Source organism: Pseudophryne corroboree, chromosome 4 (assembly GCF_028390025.1).
Source record: "Pseudophryne corroboree isolate aPseCor3 chromosome 4, aPseCor3.hap2, whole genome shotgun sequence".
NCBI classification, from domain to species: domain Eukaryota; kingdom Metazoa; phylum Chordata; class Amphibia; order Anura; family Myobatrachidae; genus Pseudophryne; species Pseudophryne corroboree.
In genome coordinates this window covers 621,757,537-621,777,171 of record NC_086447.1, presented here as the reverse complement: position 1 = coordinate 621,777,171, position 19,635 = coordinate 621,757,537, and the positions used below count along the sequence as shown (strand labels likewise).

The window sequence follows — 19,635 nt, the reverse complement described above, 5'->3', positions numbered from 1 at the left end:
GACCTGATAGTAGATGTTCGAAAAAACGCACATCTAAGATCAAAATTTGTGACATCTGGGGGGAAGCCCAGTGTACCAGTCCCCCCCCCCCCACACACACACACACACACGCACAATGCTTTCGCACCTGCCCAGTAGCTCCATGTCCACGCAGCCTAGCTGTGAAGGCAGGTGGCTACCCGCCATGTTTTTGACCACAGCTGCTGGGTGTTACGTCACGCTGGATTGCAAAAATTACATTATTTTAGTTGTTTTTATCATTTTCTATTTTAATTTTATACATTTTTATTGCTTTTAAACAAAACCGAAATCCGAATTCAAACCAAAACAATTGCGGGTGATTTTGCAAAACCAAAGAATGAGGATGAATTAGAACCAAAACCAAAACACAGAGGCCTTATGCATTTCTACTACAAAGCCTCGGAGGGAGATAAAATGGACATAGATAACTAACCAGCTCCTAACTGTGATTTTTCAAATACAGCCTGTACATGGAACTTAGGAGCAGCTATGCTGGTAATTTCTCTCCATCCATTTTATCTCTTTCCAAGAATTAGTACATAGACCCCACAGCATGTAAAATCACAGTTAGGAGTTGGTTGGTTGGTTGGTTGGTTGGTTGGTTGGTTGGTTAATACATTCTCCATTTTATCTCTCTCTAAACATTGAAGATGCTGACATCAGAGGGGGTAAGTATTTCTACCCTGCTGTCCTCTACCCTAACCCTTGGGGGGGTGTGGCTAGGGCTAACCCTTAGGGGGAGGCGGCTAGAGCTATCCCCCCCATTGATCCTTACCCTAACCTTCCCTCCTGGGCCCTAACCCTAAAAGTGAACCCCTGAAATCCAGCACCAGACTCCTGAGTGGTGTCTGGAATCTGGCGTTGGTTACATGACCACCGGCAGTGTGTGACCCAGGCATCTGTGGAGGAGAATGATGAGAGGGCAAGTAAAGGAGGTAAAAGGATGAAGCGGAGATGCACCAGAAGATCACAGTACCTCATGTACCAATAGCATCCAAGAGCAGAGTTCAGATGCCTTCAGCTAGGAACAGAGTTCAGATTCCTTCAGCTAGGAACAGTGCTGTCGGGCCTTCATACCATACAAGCTAACATCCCAATTAATAAAGGCTCTTCTGAAGGCACTGAAACCACTTGCTGTTAGGTAGATGAACCTAACATGTATGTACACAGTATGTTTTTCTGAATGTGTTTTTCTTAAATATTTATCTACAGTCTACTTTAGCATGGGCAAGAGCTTCTGCAATGTGTCTGAACTTCAACTGCATGCTGATTCTGGTGCCGGTCTGTCGAAATTTTGTTTCTCTCCTCAGAGGAACAAGTGTAGTAAGTATAAAAATAATCGCAACTTCCTCCTTTTTATAGCAGTATAGATAACAGGATCACTAATTGTGTACTTGTTGTTATTTAGTGTTGCAGAGGAGATGTAAGAAGACTGCTTGACAAAAACATTACATTTCACAGGCTTATTGGCTATATGATCACACTTCATGCAGGTAACTTTTATATATTAAGCAACAAATTAATTCCTTGTTTGGGTTCAAGAATGATAAATCACTGTTTTTAAATGTTGTTTATTGTAATTAAAGTAAACCTGTACAGAGGCGGGATCTACAAATGTGTCCACATACATCTTTGCTATATCCCAACATTTATATCACAGTTTTGCATGCGATAGACTTAGAGATTTAGCCATGTCTTGTGATTTTTCCTAATTTGCTTCTTTAATGTGTTACGTTATACATATTCAATTATGGCAAGCAAAAATTTTAAAATACATCTACTCACTACTTGTGAAAAATAGCTTAGCCGTGTTTTGCATGTTGTGCAAAATTTAGTAAAATAGCAAAGATGTGTATTTATCAATCCCTTTTTACCTTAAATACATGCAGAATGGGCAGTTTCTGGATGAAGCTTAGTTTTTTAATACTTGGCAGTGTTAGCTAGCCATTTTAGTCTGTAGTTTACATATTAAATTTTTCTCTGAGAGGGACAATTAGAGGTAAATTTACTATGCACCGTATCTGTTCGAATTTGCAAACACGGTTGTATTTTTCATCTTGAAACTTTTCTAAACACAAAACACAGGAGTGTTAGGTGAAATAGAAGTACAAAACACGAGAGTACAGGGATATACAACCAAATGCACCATCGGACAAACTGTAAAAGACTTTCCATAGGCACAACTACCACACAGGAATTTACCAAGAATTATTTCTACAAACACACCCGTGAAACAGATCAAAATGCACTTTTCAAATAGACGTCCCCCTGAGCAGCAGAATTAGAGATATCCGCACGTATCAGTGAGATCCATGCAGTGCTTCTCTGTGTAAAAGGGAAAGAAAGAGTTACAACCCCATCCTAAGCATAACCAGCCAGTTGTGGTCCTAAAAATACAGGGGACAATTGCATGAGGCCCCCCTGTTCCAGCAGGTGGTGCATTAAAGGGCACACTGGTACCTGTAATCCCACCAGTAAAACAAATATTACAATAAAGACACTACACAGATACCGTACAAAGTAGAATTTTAATAAAACACCCTTGCGCACTCACACTTACTTACATACATACACATACTTACTCTACCTACCATCCCCCATAGCACTTTGGTCCCCTTCTCCAGTAGAAATCCATATGCAGGGCTGGTTCTTGCCCTTGTGGCACCCCGGGCAAAAATATAGGGGCATGGCTTCATATGGGGGAGTGGTCAGTTACGCCCCCATTTTCCCCCCTTGAAGCGCCGCTGAAAGAAAAAAAAATTATACTTACGATCCCCACTCCAGATTCCAGACCGCTGCAGACCTCAGCCGGCACCGTTCTTCTCCTCTCCTCTCCTCACCTCTCCTTGGATCTATGGGAGAGACGTCAGTCATGACGTCTCTCCCATAGCACAGCATAGACACTAGATGTCAATTATGACCCCTAGCGTCTGTGCCACAATGCTGTGTGGTGCGAGTTGACGTCATCGCACACCGCACACCAAAGGTCCTCTCCACGAAGGGAAACGCGTAGCATCTGGTTCCCTTCGCAGCGGGGGGCACTGTGGGAGGCACAGTGGCGGATCTTTCCATGGTGCGGCGCCCTCCAGATGGCGCCGGCGCCCTCCGGATGGCAGCGCCCTGGGCAAAAGTCCTGCTTGCCCGTGGCAAGATCCGCTACTGTCCATATGTAACGTGTTTAAAAAAAAATACTGACCTATTTTCTGCGCAGATCGATCCTCTTTGGTCCATGTAGACATCCCAGGGGTTAAAAAAAAAAAAAAAATAAGAACTCGATCCATACACATAGATCCCCTTTCTGGAACGTTGGGCCACCACATGACATTTGTCACTTGGAGATCTGCCAACCAATAAGGGAGCACCACGTAGAAGCACTCTCCTGATTTTCAGTCAAGAAGAGCCCATATGCTTTAACGAGGAAAGTCCCATTAGAAGTCTATGGGTGAGTACTGGCAGTTAACGCAATCAACTTGGGAACACACAAGGCTTGGACACTGGAGTATTATATGTAAGTTCTGGGAACTTGAAATTGATGCCAAACGTTATCTCACAGTTTGGCGATACTACCCCTTTAAATTACAGACAGAGCAGCATGAATGTCCCTATGCGAGCCGTGGCTACCTGTCACCCACAGGGAGTAACACTGCAGCAGCAGGAGCTAGCAGAGGAGAATAGCTGAACAGAACACCCCACCACAGCAGGTGCTGCCAACCACCCTGCTGGGACAGCAAGACACCAACGCAGCTGGACATGAAAAGTGAACGCCAGGCTATAGGGCTCTGTGACAATTGTTTTATTAAATTATTGACTGCAGAAGGCAGCATGGTAAATCATTCTTAACTTACATTGCAGTGACGTGCAGAGCCTTTCCTGTCATACTAACATTTGTGCCAGAATTTTAACCGTGTAAAGTATATGAAAAATACAAATAATTTGTTAGAAATATCTTGTTTGCAATGCATTAGTATAATCATTTTTATAGCCAAAACTCTGGAGTAAAAAGTCTATGGCAGGTGAGGCAGTGCCTCTTCTGCCTATCTTTTCCGCTCATCTCTGATCAAAATTCACCAAATTTCCAGGAGTTTATACTGCTGCAACTGTGTATAATGCCCAGATGTACCCTTTGGCTCATGTATTGTGTGTAAATCTGGCTTTGGTGCTAGCCAGTGCCTCATGAGACATTTACCTCACTGCACGTCCCTGCTACATACTGTAGTAGGCCATAGGGATTACCTGAGAAAATCGCTTGGACTACCTCCTTCAATCAAACAGGAAGACATGAAAAACAATTGATATACAGTAGGGAAGAAACTGATCTTTTTGGTATAATCTGTCTAGCAAACTCCAACTACAGGTGAGCAGGTGTTGCATGAATATCTAAATGGTTACAGTTGGATTATGTGAGGGGACAGCATCAGATTTCTTATAGAAACTGACAAAAAGGTGCTGTGGACATTTGACTCTGGAGGTAATTCAGACCTGATCGCTTCAGTGCGTTTTCAAACAGCGGGCTATCAGATCCAAATTGCGCATGTGTATGCACCGCAATGTGCGGGCGCGCTGCACGGGTACAAAGCGGATCGGTGCTCATCGATGGTTTTGTGAGACAGATCCGTTCGCACGGCCGATAGCAAGGAGATTGACAGGAAGAGGGCGTTTGTGAGTATCAACTGACCGTTTTCAGGGAGTGTCTGGATAAATGTAGGCGTGTCCAAGCATTTGCAGGGAGGGTTCATGACGTCAATTCCAGTCCCGGACAGGCTGATGTGATTCGCAGTGGCTAAGTAAGTCCTGAGCTGCGCAGAGACTGCACAAAATCTGTTTGTAGTAGCTCTGCTACACATGCGTTCGCACTCTTGCCCAGATTAAATAAACTCCCTCTGAAGGCGGCGACTATCTGATCGCAGCAGTGCAAAAATCGCTTGCTAGTGATCAGGTCTGAATTAGGCCCTCTGTGTATTAAAGTGCCATACAAAGTATACAGTAAAGGGCAGTATCAGATCTCTCAAAACGAGTGGCAAAAATGTGCTGTGCCTTCCTGAGTCTGCACATTAAGCATTCCAAAAAGTCATTAAGGAGATAGGAGTGGGAGGAAGTAATCAGAAGGCAGGAGAGGCGGCGGGCATTAGCAGAGCGAAGAGGACCGTTGGGAGAGTAAAGGGAGATAAGGTCAGAGATGTAGAAGGGAGAGGAGTGGGTGAGGGCTTTGTAAGTGAGAGTGAGAAGTTTGAATTGGATTCTGAAAGGGAAGGGAAGCCAGTGAAGGTCTTGTAAGAGAGGAGAGGTGGAGGTAGTGCGTTTGGTGAGGAAGATGAGCCGGGCAGCAGCATTGAGGATAGATTGGAGTAGAGAGAGGTAATTGTCAGGGAGGCCAGTTAGGATGAGATTACAGTAGTCCAGTCTGGAAATAATCACTGAGTGAATAATGATCTTAGTGGCATCCTGGGTGAGAAAGGGTCTGATCCTGGAAATGTCTTTGAGATGAAAATGACAGGTTTGTGAGAGGTGCTGAATGTGTGCAGGGGCGGTGCAAGGTTTCACAGCACCCTAGGCAAACTTCCAGCATCCCCCCCCCCCACACACACACACCCAAATACCCAGCCCTTCAGGAGAAAAAGTGCGGAGGCAGCATCTTGTAATTTCAACAGCCAAGAGTGACATGGTGAGGGCGAGAGGGAGGGACATGTGGGAAAGAGAGAGAGAGACAGAGGGATATGGGGGAAAGAGAGAGAGATACATGAATAATGGCCAGGTAGAGCCGGAGTCCTTAGTCTGTTAGAGCACCTCCTCCTCCGCTGCTCCTTTCCCCTACCCCTTTCCCCTGGACAAACAGCTATACTGCTGCTTACCTCTGTTGTCACCGGCGGCAGCACGGCCCTGCACAGCGCAGACACTGCAGGAGACGAGGTGGGGGCGGAGCACATGGGGCAGGCGCAGGCTGCTTCAGCACTGCCCAGAGCCAGCCCTAACCAATTTGATGACCTAGACAAGATTTTGTCTAGTGCCCCCTAGAACTTGCACATACTGGGGGACCCGTGAGGGACATGGGGGGACACATACTGGGGGGCCCGTGAGGGACATGGGGGGACACATACTGGGGGCCCGTGAGGGACATGGGGGGACACATACTGGGGGGGAGGGATATGGGAACGCACATAGTGGGGTCAGGTGAGGGATATGGGGACACATACTGAGAGATGGGTGAATAGTGACACACTGGGGCCTGAGTGGGAGGGGACCTGGTTACATGTACATTAGAGCCTGGTAGATCAGCATTGCTCACCTCAGATTGTGAATAAATTGCACCCAGCAGAGTAGGAGCTCAGGCAGCACACAGGACGCTGCAGATCCTGAATAAAGATGCTTCCATCGGCTCCACCATCATTTTTTCTATTGACCTGCAGCGTTGAGATGAAAGAGAAGGGACAGGCAGCAGTGTACACTGCTAGAGCCTACCTCACTAAATGTCGGCACTCGCGGCTCCCCGTTCCCCCCACATGTAGTTGCAGCCGGTGATCACTGATCAGTGATACTTTCTCCCCTCACCCTGCACGCAGCGGCGTGCACTCGGTTCCACTTCCTGTATGGCATTACACTAAACACATTCTGCCGGGGGTGACAGGTGGACTTCATAGGCTTGGGATGCGCCTACGGGGTCAATATTCTGCATTTCCGTATTATGCCTAGGGCCGGCTCTGACGCTGCCCGCACTATACTAGCATCAGTTACTTTTCACAGCGGCTCCACTGCAGCTAGCGGCGGCGGCGGCATGAACACAGGCAGGGGATTGGGGATCAGGGTGGATGGCGCCTCTCTCATGTTTGAGGGAAGCAAGCTGCCCCCTTGCAAACCCAATTCCGACGCCCCTGCCAGTACCAGTAACATTCGGCTCTTGCAGCAGGGAGAGAGGAAGTGAACAATGGAGGAGGGGAAGGTGGGGACAGGCAACGGACATGCAGCTCCAGCCCCAGGCAAATCCAGCAGCGGCCAGCGAGTGAGCATGGAGTGGGTGCTTCACATCCCTCATGCCGTTCCACTCATTGCCGCCCTTTAAGTGCTAGCGCTCATAGGCAGCTGCCTAAAGCTGCCTAGTGGTGGCGCCGGCCCTGAATGTGTGGTTTGAAGGATATTTGGAGAGCAGTGTCTTCTCTGAGTTGCAAGGTAACAGTTCATAGGGCCTGATTAATATCTGATCGCTGCAGCAAAATTGTTCTTTATTAGGCAAAACCATGTGCACTGAGGGGGGGCAGATATAACATGTGCAGAGAGAGTTAGATTTGGGTGGGTTATTTTGTTTCTGTGCATGGTAAATACTGGCAGCTTTATTTTTACACTCCAATTTACATTTCAGTTTAAGCACACCCCACCCAAATCTAACTCTCTCTGCACATTTTATATCTGGCCCCTCCCCCCCCCCCTGCAGTGCACATGGGTCCTAGTTCAGATAGTCGCCGCCTACAGGGGTAGTGTTTTTTTCGCTGTGCAAGTGTGCGATTGCATGTGTGGCAGCAGGGCTGACATCAGAAATTGTGGGGCCTGGGACTGACAAAATAGGCAGCCCCCCTTCCCTGGGAAAAAAGTTAAATAAAAATAAATCTATATTTTAAAAAATCAAAAATAAAATTTCTATGCAGAGACAAAGCCACCCCTCAAGTCTCAACCTGTGTATTTAAGGTATTTTTGTTGAACTTTTTAAATTCCCCATCGACACCTCCAGATTTCACCTGAAAACAAAATTTATTTTCAGAGAACCCTATTTATAAAATTATATATGTATTACTGTATGTTGGTTGGTTTTATGTTAATTTTGAACCTGCAGTTTATTATCTGGACACATTATAGAAATTCTATTTACGGTCGTTAACTGTTGCCACTGGGGAGGAGTCAGCTTTAGGAGTCAGAATTGCACCAGTTAACACGTGTGTGTGTGTGTGTGTGTGTGTGTGTGTGTGTGTGTGTGTGTGTGTGTGTGTGTATAGAAGTCTGAGAGATGAATCGTGTTGTGCCTTTCCCTAGACACCTCCTGCTGAATCATTTAAGATTCCTAAACTATTTATCTTACACTCTCTCTACTGAGCTTTTTTGCACAAAAATCTGCACTGTAGATGAAAGTTACATACATTGTACTGTATATCAATTTTTTTATAGAGCATTTTTTATATTTATATATACGGTATATATATTTGTAAATTTTTTATTCATTCTTTTATATATTTCACAAGTATTTTATCTTCTTAGTATTGTAAAATAAAAAATATATTTTTCATATATATACTTATTTTTTATTCCCATATACACACTTATTATGTGGTAATTAAGCTTATTATTACACCATAGGTCGCTAGAACCCCTATTCTGTATATATATATATATATATATATATATATATATATATATATATATATATATGAAATAGTGAAAAAGGCGCTAACTAGATAATTCAACATATAATCTTAATAAAGTCATAAACATATATTAAAAAATAAGTAACATTTGTTTGCACCCCAAGTACAGTGGCAGCAAAAGCTTTCAAATTACATAATTCTGTAAGTCCAAGAATAAATGTTCAAAAGTGGTAAAACTTCTGCGCCTTTGGTGCTTGTTAAAGTGATACAGTGCTTTTGATCAAGTAACAGTTCTTAAACATGCATACCAGATTTCCAAGAAGTAATAGCCCGTAGTTATGCTTTTCTTGGAAGCCCTTCCTCTATCCCTTATATCTGTGTGGACATACTAATCAGATGCATTACACACAATGGAAGAGGATGAATGTATCAGTACCACTTACTTTCACGTTAGATAAAAGTGACTTGTGCAATCACCCAGGAAGTAAAGTAAATAAAGTGCCAAGTGCAAATAAAGTGCAACCTTATAGTTCCAAATGGCAAGATAGGTTGTGCTTTTTCACTGTAAGCACCCAAGAGGTGACATAAGATAGAATATATATATATATATATATATATATATATATATATATATATATAAAAAACCAAAATAAAACCAAATCTTCCTCATGGGGAGAGAAACTCTGTTAGTGTAATGTAGTTTTTAACAGAGTTTAATGGACTTTACACACAAACATATAAGTAAAAAATTGAGTTTTACAATATTTAAAAACATATCATGCTTATCTGTATATACAGCAGTGGAGAGGTAGTGATGTATAGCTCAATGCGTTTCCTTCCCTTTATGCTAAAAAAGGGACTTCCTCAAGAGTAGTTATGGGTGACCCTGCAGCCAGATGTCTTATAACAACAATATGTATTGGGAAAACATAGTCTTGTATCGAAGATACATAGACGATATCCTGATTGTCTGGGAAGGGGATAAAAACACTTTCATTGAGTTTATGAGGTATATAGGTACAAATGATTACAACCTTTCTTTCACATATAAATTTGATGACAAGGAAATACAATATCTGGACTTGGTGCTGTTGGCAGAAGTCTTCACAAAGAACTTTATTTAAGGATGCAGATAAAAATAGTTACCTCCATTACAAAAGTGGACATCAAAGGAATTGGAAAAACAACATCCCCCATTTGCAGTTTTGTAGGTTAAAGAGAAACTGCAAGAAAGATGGAGACTTCAAATGACAACTAGACACCTACTCCAACGGGTCGTCTTCAGTATGCCGACTGACGGGATCCCGGCGCACAGTATACTGGCGCTGGAATCCCGACAGCCGGCATACCGACACTTATTCTCCCTCGTGGGGGTCCACGACCCCCCTGGAGGGAGAATGAAATAGCGTGGCGCGCGTAGCGCACCACCGTGCCCGCAAGGGGCTCATTTGCACTCGCCACACTGTCGGTAAGCCGGCGGTCGGGCTCCCGGCGCCGGTATGTTGGTCGCCGGGAGCCCAAGCGCCGGCATACCATACTGAACCCACTCCAACAGATTCCTAGAGAGAGGATATCCACCGGCAGTGATAGAAAAGGCAAAAGAGAAAACTTTTAATACTGACAGAGAAAATCTATTGGTTTACAAGGAAAAAATAAAGAAACTGTGAAGAATCAGAATTACAATTTTATCACTACATTTAACACAGGAGAAAGCTACTGTATATTAAAAAAGTTTTTAACAAACACTGGAATATTTTAAGGACGGATACGATCTTAAATACAGTATTACCGCAAAAACCCAGGATTATATACAGGAGGGCGAGGAATCTGAGGGAGATTTTAGCACCTAGCATTATAAAACCTCTGTCTGTGGAAAAAAACAGATACCTGGATGAAAATTAAAGGATTTTACAAATGCAGCCATTGTATCTGCAAATATGCGAATAAAGAAACGAAACAGTTCTGGAACCAAGATTCATCTGTGTCTTATCATATTAAAGACACTACGAATTGTTCCACTATGTATGTGGTTTATCTATTAGAGTGTAATTGTGGATATAAATACATTGGAAAGACGAAAAGGGCAATGCGCATTAGGATCCAGGAACATGTGAAAGCCATAAAGAACAGAATGGAGAATCATTCAGTACCTCACCATTTTAATATATTCCATGGAGTGAATCCGGATCACCTTACCTTTAAGGCAATAGAGCATGTGACCTTAGCGGACAGAGGAGGTGACCGTGATAACAAATTAGCAAAGAGAGAAATGTACTGGATTTACCAACTAAATACTTTAACCCCGTCGTATGGCCTAAACGATTATTATGAGATCACCCCTTTTTTTGTAAATAATCAATAACAAGTGATATTAATCTCAACATCATCTATTGATTATATCTCCAGGTTTGTATTATTATTTATATATCCATGTTTACATATCCACTTTATTTTATTGTGTACTTCTGTTATGAATTATCAGCTGTTTTAATATATTGCTCTCATGTGATGTGCACTTTGACACGTTTTAGTGGGGGCTAGGTATTATATGTTGAGCTTTCGCTTTGTAGTATCATATAGTAAAAACTAATTTTTCTATATCGTCTAAAATTCACCATATTAATGAGAGATTCCAATTTTTATTAGGTTTATTGTTATCCCGTCATATAATGATATAATTTTCAATCTGCATGTACTATTTTTAACAATGTGTATTGTATTTATGGGTCAACTACATAGTCTATGATGAAAAACCATGTATCTCTAAATGAGACTACCACAAAATGGGCGACGTATTGATTTCAATGACTTTAGACTATTCAAAAATGTCTGCCACACTTTTACCTCTACATGGTACTAGAATAACATTAGGTTGCCTAGAATACGCAGGATGCCGGGCGGGGAGGTCCATGCAAAATACCGGACCCCGAACCTTATACACTTACATCACTATGGGCATCTACACATCCCACGCATACGCGCAGGAATTACCGCAATATCGCTGCATTTTTGGGCATGCACAAATGGCACTTCCTGATGCCGGAAGGTCAGGAGGTGATAGAGGGCTGAATTAGATAGCCTTAATAAGACATCTGGCTGCAGGGTCACCCATAACTACTCTTGAGGAAGTCCAGCTTTTATCGTGAAGGGACAAAACGCGTTGAGCTATACATCACTACCTCTCCGCTGCTGTATATACAGATAAGCATGATATGTTTTTAAATATTGTACGACTCCATTTTTTTCTTATATGTTTGTGTGTAAAGTTAATTAAACTCTGTTAAAAACTATATTACACTATCAGGGTTTCTCTCCCCATGGGGAAAATTTGGTTTTAAGCTACAGCATGCAGCTGTGGGAAATGAGAAGGACCTTGAGCCATACCATTTTATTATTTATAAAAGAGTGAATTGCTATATATATATATATATATAAAATGAAACACGGAAGACTGCGGCACTCCAATGGTAAACCTTGTAGAGATTTACTTCATCATAATAGCATGATAGCAAGAACAAATAGCGGCAAAGTTTCAGTACACGCAGGTACCGTTGTCAAGCCGCTTGCTAACTAGCTGTGGAAAACAAACAAGATAAGTGAGACAACACTTACCTAAATACCAAACCCCCCGATGCTGAAGGAAGCCGGGTCCGGATGGCTTCCCGCGGCACGTCCGCCCGCGCTGGTCGCCTCCGGTGACGTCAGCGTGCAGGCGCCAGCGGTCGCCCGGAGACGCGTCATGCATAGCCATGGAAGCCAGCCGCTGTAGTGCCTCCCCAGCCTCCCCCAGCATCTGAAGGAAAAGAGCAAAAACCATGAACATCGTCACAAACATGTGTTATAACATATAGAAAAAACACTTGTAAATGTACAGAAGCGGGAAACGGGACTATTACCAATTAGGTGGATAATCATAATTATACAATTTAGGAACCCATTTAAGACTACAGCACATGAAGGGCATTTGCTGAAATTAATGGTATAGAACTATATGACACTATACAAAAATATTCCAATTATAACGTTCATTTAAGCCTGCAGGTGATGTTGTATTTAAATAATGAATCCACTTCATTTCGCATTTAAGGAGCTTGCCATTACGGTCACCCCCTCTAAGAGAGGCTGGAACATGGTCAATGACCATGTGTTTTAAAGATGCTAAAGAGTGACCAGTCATTTGAAAATGACGGGCCACTGGCTGATCGGAACTGCCACTTGCAATAGCTTTAGCAATGGACGACCGATGCAAAGCCATACGTTCACAGACTGTGCGAATAGTTTTGCCCACGTAATACAAATTACATGGGCATATGATAACATATATCACGTCGGTGGAAAGGCAAGTCAAAGTATGCTTAATGAAGATGGTTTTGGCAGTATGGGGGTGTTTAAATGAGGGTCCTGTAAGCATATGTGAACAGGTGGTACACCGGAGACATTTGTAACAACCGGTAGGTTTAGAAAGGAAATGTGGAGGGGGGATCGGTTTTGAAAAGCCCGTGATGTCCGTGTGGACCAACATATCCTTGAGATTACGGCCTCTGGTAAAACAAGGCATGGGTCTTTTAGATTTAAAACATGGCAGATTTTTATCAGAAGCCACTATAGGCCATAGGGCTCGACTAGCCCTCTGTACCACCTGACTGGAGGTGGAAAACTCCATCTTCCAAGGGATTACCAATTGCTTATCCTTAACCTGTGGCTCGCGCAACTGCCTCCTATCTAAGGCCAGAACTTCCATTTTTTGTTTATTCAAGGCTGTTAAATTATAGCCTCTAGCTACAAACTTGTCTATAACAGTGTCAATACTGGCTACTGCTATCTCATGGCTACTTGCAATTCTGGCCACCCTAATCATTTGGGATTTATGCAGTCCTCTTTTCAGGGGTTTAGGATGGAAACTCGAGGATGACAGTAACGTGTTCCGATCTGTCGGCTTGGAAAAAACTTCAGTCCGTAGTGTGTGATCTACGATGGACACTTTGACATCTAGATAATGGATGGAAGTTGTACTGTAATTCGATGTAATTCTGATAGTGGATGGTCTTGTATTGATGAACTCAATCAACCGCATTAGCCCCATTGGGTCTCCAGCCCATACGAAGAAGACGTCGTCGATGTAACGCATGTATGACATGATGCAGCTCTTGAATTCGGGAATAGAAAAAAACATGAGTTCTTCTTCTAACAACATGTAGATGTTGGCATAGCTGGGTGCGACATTACTGCCCATCGCGCATCCCGACAGTTGCCTGTAGAAGGCGCCATTGTAAATAAAATAGTTGCGGGTTAGAGTGAGTTCCAACAATTTAATGAAAACATCCACATTTAAATCGGTGATCCCCTCTTTAATGTAGAAAGATCTAACCGCAGAGAGACCCTGTTTGTGGGGGATAGACGTGTACAAACTGTTAATGTCCATCGTGCACAATAGTGCATCTGTTGGAATGATCTTCATATCTGCCAACCGGTTTAGAAAACTTGTAGTATCCTTGATCAGTCGATCCTTGTTTTATAACATACGGTTGTAGTATACTATCCAAATACATCGCAATGGGCTGATATAATGATTCCCTTGCTGAAATAATTGGGCGGCCAGGGGGGGGTGTCGGGTCCTTATGGATTTTTGGGACAGTGTACAAAATAGGGCTAACTGGAAAAGGTTGTTGTAGTGCTGTCAGTAAAGCGTCATCAATGTGACCGTCAGATCTGGCTTGTTGTAAAATATCAAATAACTCTGTTTGATATTGATGGGTTGCATCCACATCTAATTTTTGATATACATCTGTATCTGCCAGCTGGCGTTCAATCTCTGACATATAGTCACTGAGATTTTGGACCACAACAGCACCCCCCTTATCCGCTGACCGGATGACAATGTCTCTGTAACCAGAAAGGTCCTGTAAAGCTGAGTACTCTTGTTTGCTTAAATTGAAATGTTGGACCGCTGGTGCTTTAACAAATTTTTGTACCGAATCGTCCATCATCCTGCTAAACGTTTGAATGGAAGTGTTTTGCGAATACGGGTCAAATCTTGATTGACTCCGTTTTCTAATGAACAATTGTGTAGGTGTCGGAATAGATTCATTAACCTGATGCTGGAAGTGCTCCTGTAGTCGTAGATTCCGAGAAAAGCGATGTAAATCAATATTCCACTTAAAATCGTTATATCTATTCGTTGGGACGAAGGAGAGGCCCTTATTCAGGACCCTCTCCTCGGTCTCTGTAAGGATGCGAGAGGAGAGGTTATAGATCATTTTTTCTTTTGGGAGGGTACTTCTTTTTTGCCGTGTGTTCTGACCCCCGCGGCGGGTGGCTTTGATTTGACAGCTGTTTCTTTTGATTTTTTAAAGGGTTCCTCCCTGGAACCGGAAGTCCCTTCTAAAGGGTCATCAGAATCTTGTATTTGAAAATCGCTGTCACTGTTAGAAGCCAAAGTGTTTTTCCCTTTGTTTTCGCGGCGCTGACGCCAGCTTTGACGGGATCCTCCTTTCTGTGATCTTGTTGGAACACGATCTCCGCCCATCAACCAATGATAGACCTTATTGGTTTCATAATCCTGTACCACTGTATCATATTTTCTTAATTTGAACTTAGTCAGTTCCTTTTGGTACGTTTCAATGGTTGCTTTAATCTTGGAGTACCAGTCGGTACTGGCGTCGGCTGATAATGTTGGTACACTCGTTACTTCAAATAGTTTTATTTTGTCTCTAACAAGATTGAGTTTTTTTTCTGATTCTTTGATGACCAACAACATGAGATCAAGCCCACATTTGTTAACGATCCCTATCCACTGTTGGCAGAATTCAGGGCTGTAGCGACCAATAGTGGGTGTATTACGACAGCGAAACCCACGAGGAATCATCTTCTCCTTATAATATTTTGTGAGCGTGATGCCGTGCATTAAATAATCGACCTCACGCTTTTTTAGTTTCACGACTTTGTTGTAAATTTCCTCAGCGGATAATTCAGATGCTGAAAACGGCCATGGCTCTTTAGATAAGATCTCCTCGGCCTCTTCATCAGTAAAGCTGTGTAATAAGCCCTTGGCTGAAGGCATAATTCTACATCCCACATTGGAACCGACATCTCCACCCGACAGGGACTCCATGATAGCAAATAGCTTTGTTCCAAGAGAGGTGGTATAGAAATGTCAGCAAAGATTGGTGCAGAGTTCCGTGCAGAGTCAGTGACTCACAATAAACAGTCCAAAAAATGAACCCGCACTCATTGCAATCGTAAATGTAACATGCAGGGTGCCTTCAGTGAATGGATACATAAAATGAAACACGGAAGACTGCGGCACTCCAATGGTAAACCTTGTAGAGATTTACTTCATCATAATAGCATGATAGCAAGAACAAATAGCGGCAACGTTTCGGTACACGCAGGTACCGTTGTCAAGCCGCTTGCTAACTAGCTGTGGAAAACAAACAAGATAAGTGAGACAACACTTACCTAAATACCAAACCCCCCGATGCTGAAGGAAGCCGGGTCCGGATGGCTTCCCGCGGCACGTCCGCACAGGATAGGTACCAGAGGATGCTCCTGTTTCAATGCTTTATATAGCTTTATATAGCTTCGGTGTTAAGGTGCCTTAAAGCATTGAAACAGGAGCATCCTCTGGTACCTATCCTGTTTACTGTCCCCAAAGTCCATAAGAATCTTCTTGCACCTCCAGGTAGGCCCATAATAGCAGCACGTGACTCAATTTTCCAGCCGGTGTCTATATTCCTGGACAGCATTTTTCAGCCATTGATTCTTAAACATAAGAATTTCATTAAAGATACCACATGCTTTATCAATCGCCTGATGGAAATTAAACAAATTCCAGCTGACACCTTGATCTGTGTCGTAGATGTAGTCAGCCTATACACAAGTATCCCCCATGAGGCTGGTTTGGTAGCTATGGAGGAATTTTTAAGGAATGAGAGAATGGAGACGCTTGATCTTTCACTTTTTATGACTCTTTTACGTCTCACGCTTGAAAAGAATTACTTCCTCTTCAATGGTAAATTTTACCGACAGAGAACTGTGTGCGATGGGGAGCAATGTCTCCCCTTCATTCGCCAACATTTTTATGTTTCAGGAGGAGTTTGAAGCGTTCTTTAGAGATGAATCCGTAGCTGCCCACATCCTCCTGTTCACACGGTTTATAGATGATTTGTTCATCTTGTGGACAGGAGGAGTCGATCGGTTTAATTCACTTATGTTGTCCATCAACTCCAGAGCCTCCAGCATCAAATATACATTTCAGACAAGCACAAGCACTTTGAATTACCTGGATGTCCAAGTAACGATCACCAATGGGGCACTACACACCAGCCTTTACTGCAAGCCCACGGACAGAAATACCCTCCTCAAAGCCAGCAGCCACCATCCAAGAGCCCTTAAAGAGAGCCTCCCACGGTCTCAAATGATTAGAGTGTCCCATATCATTAGTGACCGCAGCACTTTAGAACAAGAACTGGACAATATGGTATCTAAATTTATAGAGAGAGGGTATGACAGGCGACTCCTCCTTAAGCACAAGGAGGAAGTGATGAAGATCCCCAGGGAGCAACTTCTAACCTCCAAGCTTAAACAACAAGACTCCGTCATTCCATTTTCCACAAGATACAATACCTCTAGTCCAGTGGTGCAAAGGGCAGCTAGAGCCTTATGGCCCATAGTGGCCACCGATAAGTCGCTTCCCTCTCTGAATGGAAAAAGGCCCATGACGTGTTATCAAAGAGGTAGGAATCTTAAGGACACAATAGTCCATTCCGATGTCACGGGCTTTCAAGCTGAATTGGACCGACAAAATCGTCCTGAGTCAATATTTCTGGAGAAGAAGCCGGGTTGCTATAAATGCATTAAATGTACTACATGTGAGCATATGATCACAGGTTCAAGTTTCAAGCACCCCCATCGTGACAAAATCTACAGCATCAAACATGTACATGCACTACCACCCACATCATTTATATTATTAAATGTCCGTGTAACCTCCACTATGTGGGGCATCAGAACGTGCCGAGAGAGGATGGCCCTCCATCGTTCGGCCATCAAACAAGCACTGCAGGGCAAGGCGTCTGAACAGCCGGTGGCCAGACACTTCGCATCTGCCGGCCATACTATGAAAGACTTAAAACATCTTATTATCGACCATGTCCCCAGACACATTAGAGGTGGGGATAGGGATGGTAAACTATTACGGCTGGAAGCCAGATGGATTTTTGAACTTGGAACCACTAGCCCTCATGGTCTCAATGAGAAATTGAGTCTGAATATTTTTAAATAGTGGCCCCTGTCTTCCTACTCTCCCTGTTTTGCCTATTTCAGCACTCCATCCCTGTTTTCTTTTCTAGGGGATGCCCCCTTAATCATTGCTGACACCCCAGTCAGAACCCCTATTCAATTTTCCTTAGGGGAACCATGCATAAATTATTAATTGATCTGCACAGATATATGGGGCCGTAGCGCTCCCATGCAGTTTAAGACACAGCTAGGGGGATTGTTTTAGTGTTCCTTAGTAACATACAGTATTCGCTCCTTAATACATCAATTGTAACATAACACTTCTGCCTGATGTGTCAGTAGTGCCTGTATCCTCTTTTCTCTGTCTATTATGGTAGTAGGGTACTATATCTCAACAACACTTTTCCTTTCCTATGCAGCGCCGTTCCCGGACCGCAAGGCTTCTACGGTTACCACGGTAACCAGACGCGATACTGATGACGTCATCCAAAAGGGACCGGAAGTGAAGCAGCAGCCAGCGCTGCCGGGGCGGCGTCTGCACACTGAGCGGGATTCTAGTGTATTTAAGGTATGTAATTATCTTTACACACACTTTGTTCACTTTGACAAAGGGGTAATGTGACCCCGAAACGTTAGTCTTCTTTTGTGGAATACAATTTATCTGCACTTTAAGTCTCCGAGTGCCGCCTCTTTCTTGCTGTGTGTGGATTGCCCTTGGAGGGCACCGGAGCCTATTTATAGAAGAAAGTGGGAGTGCCGGTCCGTGTGGACTATATATATATATACACATATACACACATGCATGCATACATATACCGCTGTCAGGAGCGCCCGGGATGCTGATGCCGCTGCCTGCCTACCTCCATCCCCGCTGTTCTGCTGCTCTCCTCCATTCTCCTGCAGCTGTATTGAAAACGTCCCTCCCAAAATGGCCACCGCCTCAGAGGATACAGTTATTAAAGTTACTAGAGGGCTCCTCTAGTATCTTGAATAACTGTCTCATCTGTGGTGGCGACCATATTGGGAGGGATGTTTTCAATTCAGAGCTGCTGTAGGGTCGGAGAACAGCGGCAGAACAGTGGGGATGAATACAGAACAGTGGGGATGGCGGCGGGCAGGCAGATGGCTGCATGAGCATCCTGGGCCCTCCTCTCTTTGTCAGAGAGGCTGGGCCCAGGACAGCTGTGCCCCCAGCACATCACTGATGGCGGCCCAGCGTAGCAGAGCTGCACAAACTTATTTTGTGCAGTCTCTGTGCAGCCCAGGACTTACTCTTCCAATGCGTGAGAGCAGGATGATCGGGACCGGAGACAGAGGTGCAAGTATGCGGGTACGCTCGGGTACGGAGTACCCTTAAGAATTTGGCAGTGGGTACTCAGTACCACCTGCCACGCACTTTACACCCGTGACCACCATTACCACAATTATAATGCGCCACAAAGCAACAAGACCATGGTGTTTGGCAGCATGACGGCGCCTCCAACTTTGTCAGGGTTACTGGGGCATGACGGTGACGTCATTGTGTCACATCACACTTCCTCCTCTGGCGGCTGTGGCTGGCGTGAAGAGAGGAGACTGATTGCACTTTCCCGCCGCATACCTTGCTGGGAGCAGCAGTGCAGCTGCTTCCATTCACTCGGCTCGTTTGATGCATCAGCACTGAGTACCTTTTGTTCTTCACAGGCTGGGCTGCTGGGCATGTCTCTGGCTTCACTGTGTGGGGTAATTAATTTCTAATATAATGTGGACACTACTATATATTTCTATTATTATAGGGGTATTACTATATATTTCTATTATTATGGGGGTATAACCATATATTTCTATTGCAATGGGGACATAACTATATATTTCTGTTATACCAGGGACACTACTACAGTATATTTCCTGTTATAATGGAGTCATTACTATATAATGTTATTAAATTGGGGGCATTACTACATATATTTATTATACTGGGGTTATCACTATATATGTCTATTATGCTGGAGGCAGTACTATATATATCTAGCCTTGCCTCAAGAGTGCA

The 19,635-nt window shown here is 43.7% G+C and overlaps 1 protein-coding gene across 1 annotated transcript in view; it reads left to right on the top strand.

Annotated features, from left to right (window-relative positions):
- The window catches only part of NOX3 (NADPH oxidase 3), a 396,056-nt gene that overhangs the window by 46,254 nt on the left and 330,167 nt on the right, over positions 1–19,635 (top strand). Inside the window, exons 3-4 of the mRNA XM_063919364.1 lie at positions 1,234–1,344; positions 1,430–1,514. Of these exons, the coding sequence (XP_063775434.1) occupies positions 1,234–1,344; positions 1,430–1,514 (196 nt within the window). The remainder of the gene's footprint in view (positions 1–1,233; positions 1,345–1,429; positions 1,515–19,635) is intronic.